The sequence below is a fragment of the Pseudopodoces humilis genome, chromosome 18 (assembly GCF_049639895.1).
Source record: "Pseudopodoces humilis isolate 2021_Gansu_Grassland_sample_001 chromosome 18, ASM4963989v1, whole genome shotgun sequence".
Taxonomy (NCBI): domain Eukaryota; kingdom Metazoa; phylum Chordata; class Aves; order Passeriformes; family Paridae; genus Pseudopodoces; species Pseudopodoces humilis.
The window spans coordinates 1561645-1567844 of NC_142217.1; the positions used below are offsets into that span (position 1 = coordinate 1561645).

General features: G+C 56.9%; 1 protein-coding gene across 4 annotated transcripts; it reads left to right on the forward strand.

Moving 5' to 3' along the window:
• The first annotated feature begins 709 nt into the window (after positions 1–709).
• LOC148182896 (olfactory receptor 14J1-like) lies at positions 710–3863 on the forward strand. Of its 4 annotated transcripts, none has more exons than XM_088063847.1 (2): positions 710–913; positions 2762–3863. In XM_088063847.1, the coding sequence occupies exon 2, from the start codon at positions 2785–2787 to the stop codon at positions 3715–3717; it is 933 nt and encodes a 310-aa protein (XP_087919973.1). In that variant the 5' UTR covers positions 710–913; positions 2762–2784; the 3' UTR covers positions 3718–3863. The 4 variants fall into 4 exon arrangements, with proteins under 4 accessions (XP_087919973.1, XP_087919971.1, XP_087919972.1 ...); XM_088063845.1 differs by lacking the exon at positions 710–913 and adding an exon at positions 1969–2111; XM_088063846.1 differs by lacking the exon at positions 710–913 and adding an exon at positions 1989–2231.
• The last annotated feature ends 2337 nt before the right edge of the window (positions 3864–6200 follow it).

Here is a 6200-nt window from a genome sequence, read left to right on the forward strand (position 1 = left end):
ATCCCCAACACAGGCTCCTCATGGACCCCTTGGAGGAGAGAACTGGAGGCCAGGATTGCACAAAAACGTCTCAGAGACTCCGAGGCAAAAGCCAAAGTGCTTTGGAAAAGCTGCAGTCCCTGGGAGCATGAAGGAGCCCCCCAGGGCCATTCCTGAGCAAGGCTCCCCAGGGACTCCTTCCAGCAGATCCCTGAGGCCACTGGCATGTGGGCTAGGGGGGATGCTGAGGGCAGGCCAAGGGGGTGACAGTGGCCAGCCTTGCTGGGGCTGTGCCAGGAGGCCCCAGGGCCTCAGGACAAGGTGTCTCCTCACAGCCCTTGCTGGCACAGCATTGGCTGCTGTGGCCCAGGGCACCAAGCCTTGGCTTCTCTTTGTCCCCAGCTGTCATCAGTGCCTGCAGTTCTCTGCTCTGCCTGGGGCCTGGGGACACTTTCTCAGTCACGTCCCTCAGTGGGACCCATTAAAAGTGAAAGAAACTTTGGAGTTGGATTCTGACTTGGAGTTCTTGAGAGCTTTCTTCCCCTCCCTCTCAGGGACTGATGTTCAGGGCCTCAGCACAAAGCCCCAAGAGGCTCATTCAAGTCCTGCTGCTGTGTCTGTGCTGCTGAGCTGGGCCGGGCTCCTGGCACAGAGGCAGCTCCTGGAAACCAAGAAGAGCTTCAAAAGCCCATTTCTCTTGCTGAGCAGCTCTTCTGCCAGCCCAGCAGGGCTGGGGCACTGCCTGCAGCCACCCTGGGCACAGCCCAGAGGCACAGAGAGCTTCAATCAGTCAGGGCTGGGAAGGTGCTGAGAAGTGCCTGGGGCAGAATCACTGCCAGCCCTTGACACAGGAAGCCTCTGGCTGCAGGACAATGCAGCTGCAGCTCCTGGAGGCATCTCCTCAAGCTGGAACATCCCAGTGCCTACAGACTCTGTGAGTACAACTCTGAGTATTTCTGGTGGAGGGGAGGTGAATGCTCAGGAACTCTGACATGCTGAGGGTTTCTGATCAGTCATAGAATATTTCCAAGATAAGGATTTTGATAAAAATGAGGATATTTTCTAAGACTTTGTATTCAGTTTCCTACTATTGCAGAACGGCAGGGAGGGGGGATAACTATTAAAGGTATTAGGAATTTTGTCAATGCCTGAGACATCCAAACTGATCAATAGGTTTACAGGAGATTCCTAATGTGCTTTCAGCCACTCTGCCCATGGACTGCACCATGTAAATTATACAAGGAGCACAGCAAGTCAGGGGCTGCATAAAAGGGAAGTTTGTGCTTTTTTAACCTAGTGCTTTGGGTTGCCTGGATGGGAAATTGCACATTGATATTCAGCTCTCATTTAATTTCTCTATTCAACCTCTTGTGATAGGTTGCGATTAACTAAAAAAAGTAAATTCGCAGATCTTAACCAGGCACTGGCAGAAATCAGCACAGGGCCCCTCACAGGCAGCATCAGTGCCAGTTTTCCTGCCTCTTCAGGGTTGCTCTGCCATTGCCATCAGAGCCTGCAGAGCCAGAGCTGCCCCCGGGCAGTGCCCTGAGCTGGGAGGGCTCTGCAGGGCAGAGCTGAGCCCCCAGGGCTGGGCTGGGCTGGGGCAGCACTGGCAGGGCCCAGCCCTGGGCACAGGGCAGCAGCTGCTGGCAGGGAGAGCTCCAGGCAGCAGAGCCCTGGGCAGGCAGTGGGGGGAAAGTGCCACAAAGCTGTGCTGGGATTTTAGTTTAAAGTTTAAAGTATTTTCCTAACCTAACTATTCCATGATTACTCTTTTACAGATCCCTATGCCAAGACACAGCAAATGTCTCAATGCAAATGCCTGAGGGTGACTGTCCTGTACTGGTGCTGCCTGGCAGGGGCTGGGCAGAGCTGGGCAAGGAAAGGCTTTTCCTCAGGGCCTGGCTCTCTCTCCTTGCCTTGCCCAGGTGCTCCTGGCATTGCTGACGAGCTCTCTGGGAATGGCAGCTCCAGCTGCAGGGTCAGGCCCAGCCCTTGGGCTCCTCCTGTGCAGGCTGGGCACAGCAATGGGGTGTCCCAGCTCCCTCTGCCCCAGGAGCTCTGGGCAGGGCAGGCTGGGAGGCTGGGAATGACCCGACTCTTCTCCAGCAGTGCCATGGACAGGACCCTTGGTGTGTCCTTGGGATGCCACCCAAGCTGTGAGCTGTCTCCAGGGGACACTGGGGACAGGAGTGTCCTTGGCCAGGAGTGGGGCTGAGACTCTGAGAAAGACTGAACCAGTTTGCTCTGCTGTGGGTTCCTCTTCTCTCAGCTGTGTCAGGCTGATTTTCAGGGGAACACAGTGTCTGCCTGTGATCTCAGGGCAGCTGGGGAGAGATGGAGCAACAGAGCAGCTCCCCTCACCCTTCACTGAGTTACAGCCAATGCCCTTGCATTGCACATTTCCCTCTGATCTCCCTGGGCACAGCAGGAAACCCTCTCAAACTGCCTTTGGCTGTCACCATTCCTGAGCCCTGGGACAGGAGATGCAGCCAGGCTCCTCTGCCTCAGGAGCAGTTTGGGATGATGCAGTCCCACCCCAGGACTGGCCCCTGACCCCGTTCCCATGACCCCACTGGTGCAGAGCAGAGCTGACTCCTCTATGTCCATGGGCAGAGCCCCTGCTCATCACAGCAACGGGGCCAGATCCCAGCAGAGCTCCAGGCATGGGGCTGAAGGAAGGGCTCTGAGAAAAGGAAAATGGGAGCAGGGCTGGGAGAAAGGGCTTGGACATCGCTCAGCAAAGTCTCCCCTGACTTGTCACTTTCTCCTCTTTCAACAGGATTCCATGGCCAGAGTGAAGAAATGTCCAACAGCAGCTCCATCAGCCACTTCCTCCTGCTGGCATTGGCAGACACGCGGCAGCTGCAGCTCCTGCACTTCTGCCTCTTCCTGGGCATCTCCCTGGCTGCCCTCCTGGGCAATGGCCTCATCATCAGCGCCGTAGCCTGCAGCCACCACCTGCACAGCCCCATGTTCTTCTTCCTGCTCAACCTGGCCCTCACTGACCTGGGCTCCATCTGCACCACTGTGCCCAAAGCCATGCACAATTCCCTCTGGGACACCAGAGACATCTCCTATGCAGGATGTGAGGCACAAGTATTTTTTTTGGTTTTCTGTGCTGCAACAGAGTATTTCCTCCTGACCATCATGTGCTACGACCGCCACGTGTCCATCTGCAAACCCCTGCACTACGAGACCCTCCTGGGCAGCAGAGCTTGTGCCCACATGGCAGCAGCTGCCTGGGCCAGTGCCTTTCTCTATTCACTGCTGCACACAGCCAATACATTTTCCCTGCCCCTGTGCCATGGCAATGCCCTGGGCCAGTTCTTCTGTGAAATCCCACAGATCCTCAAGCTCTCCTGCTCCAAATCCTACCTCAGGGAACTTGGGCTTATTGCAGTCAGTGCCTGTTTGGTACTTGGCTGTTTTGTGTTCATTGTTTTCTCCTATGTGCAGATCTTCAGGGCTGTGCTGAGGATCCCCTCTGAGCAGGGACGGCACAAAGCCTTTTCCACCTGCCTCCCTCACCTGGCCGTGCTCTCCCTGTTTATCAGCACTCTCATGTTTGCTCACCTGAAGCCTCCCTCTATCTCCTCTCCATCCCTGGATCTGGCCCTGTCAGTTCTGTACTCAATGGTACCTCCAGCCCTGAACCCCCTCATCTACAGCCTGAGGAACCAGGAGCTCAAGGCTGCAGTGTGGACACTGATGACTGGATGGTTTCAGAAATATTAAACTGCTGGCCAATTTCTGCAAATCACTTGTAATAAAATTCATTTTTCATACTTCTTGTTGGTCTCATTTTGGATGTTTTCTTTGTTTTAATTTTTAGGTCTTGTCCAAAATAAAATATAATTGTTTCTGCCATTTCTCATTTTGTTTCTCTCTCCAACTTCCCTTTGGCCACACACTGTGCCAATGAGGAGCTGTGCTCTTGGTGGCTTTAAAGGAACTAAAGGGTTTCCCAGCAAAGTTTTCTCCAGAGATCCCCCTTTTGTTCCCTTCTCTGGAGCTGCAGCAGCAGTGTCTGTGTGCAGAGCTGGGGGAAAGTCAGGGGTGGTACTGAAGGTCTGCTCCTGCTGGCCTCACCATTCCTGATCCAGGCCAGGAGCCATTGGCCTTCTTGGCCACCTGGGCACACTGCTGGTTCATGCCCAGCCTGCTGTCCATCAGTGCCCCAGGCCCCTTTCTGCCTGGCTGCTGTCCAGCCACTCTGTCCCCAGCCTGGAGCACTGCAGGGGTTGTTGTGGCCAAAGTGCAGGACCTGGAACTTGGACTTGTTAAACCTCACCTTGTTGGGTTTGGGCCCTGGATCCAGCCTGTCCAGGTCCCTGTGCAGAGCCCTCCTACCCTGCAGCACATCAACACTCCCAGCCAACCTGGTGTCACCACGGTTCCATGGGGCCCTAGAGTGTTCACAATGGTCTCCATGATTCCATGAGGCCTCCCAGGGTCACAATGTCCCTTTGGTTCCATGGGAGCTCTTGGTGCCACAACGTCCCTTGGATCCTTGGGCCCCGCAGTGTCACAGTGGATCCTTGGTTCCATGAGGTCTCACAGTGCAGCAATGCTCTCCTTGGTTCCACAGTGTCACCATGGCCTCTTGGTCCCAAGGGGCACTATGGTGTCAAACATGTTTCCTTCATTCCATGAGTCCCTGTGGAGCAACACTGGCCCCTTGGTTCCATGGGGCCCCGCAGTGTCACAATGGCCCCATCATGACACGAGGTCCTGATCTGTCACAATGCTCTGAATGGTTCCACAAGGTCCTGCAGTGACACAAGGGCCTCTTGGTTCCATGAGCCCAAGAAAGAAGAGGCAATTGTAGTATCAAAATGCATTAGCAACCTCCAAGTGGCTGAGGATCCCTCCTCATCAGAGCAGGAATGAGCAGAAATGGGCACAGCTTTCTGGCTATCCCAGCTTTGGGATGGGCCCTGGGCCTGGAGCAGGAGCAGCTCCTGAGGGCTCCAAGGCCAGGGCTGTTGTGCTGGCCTGGGCAGATGGGATGGCAGGAGGGGCTGCAGAGCTCTCAGCACCTCAGGGAGAGGGGAGCAGGGCACCCAAGGAACCTCCTTTTCCCTTGGCCAAGCACCTTCCCCCATGGCTGGGGCTGAGGCCTCTCTGAGCTGCAGCTGCTGCTGTGCCCTGCAGAGGGGCTGAGGCCGTGGGGCAGTGCCCAGAGCAGCCTGCCCTGAGCAGAGCTGTGGGGCCAGAGCCGGCTGGGCTGTGCTGGGGAGAGGCCCTGGGTGCTGCCGAGAGCTCAGGGCAGCTGGGACAGCTTGGAGGGAGCTGGGCTGGGCTCAGAGAGCCTGCCAGAGAAACCAGCAGTGTCCATCTCAGCCTGTGTGAGCGTGCAGGGACAGGACTCAGCCCAGGCCTTGTGGGGCAGGGACAGCGCCTGCAGGGCAAGGGATTGAAAACAGGCAAGTGGCCAAGAGAGGAGGCTGCTCTGTGCCCTTGGTGGCACGAGCAGAGCAGGGAGGGGACCCAGGATATTTGTCACCACCAGGCTCTGTCCCCAGGTGTTGGCAGCCCTGGCTGCTGACCCCAGGTTTGGCCTGGCTGAATTTGGCTGTGGCCCAGCTCCATCCTCCTGTGGGGCTCAGGGCCTTTTGCTGGTCATGGCCAGCCCTGCCCAGCCTCTGTGCTGGCCCAGAGCCCGGCAGAGCCCAGGGCAGGGCTGTGTGTGCAGGCCCACAGGTGCCACAGGCTCTGCAGGAGCTGGGAGAGGCTGCCCAGCAGGGAGGCCATGGGGCACAGAGCCCCAGGGCTGCTGTGGGCACCACGGCACAGGGTCCATGCCCGCAATGCTCCTGCCCTGGGCTGGGCCTGCCCAGGGGCTGGGGCACCATGGCTGGGCCAGCGGGGCACAAAGGGGCCACGGAGCCACTGCCGGGGCTGGCAGCAAGGCCAGGCACAGACAAGGAATTGCTGTGCATGGCCTGTGCTGGCCAGGGCTGGCTGTGCCAAAGGCAGGGCTAAGCCGCTCTTGGTGGCTGCAGGAAAAGTCCAGAGCCCAAAGAGCCTCCATGGCTGTGCTGGAGACCAAGACTGGAGGAGGGAAATGCAGGGCTGCCACCAAGCAGGACCCTCATCCCCCAGACAACTCTCTCAAGGAGACATTTAAAAGGAATTACAATTTTTTGTGTCTTCTGAGTTGGATGCACTGGAGAAACACCAGCAAGAGATTCTGAGGAGCTCAAAACAACAAAACA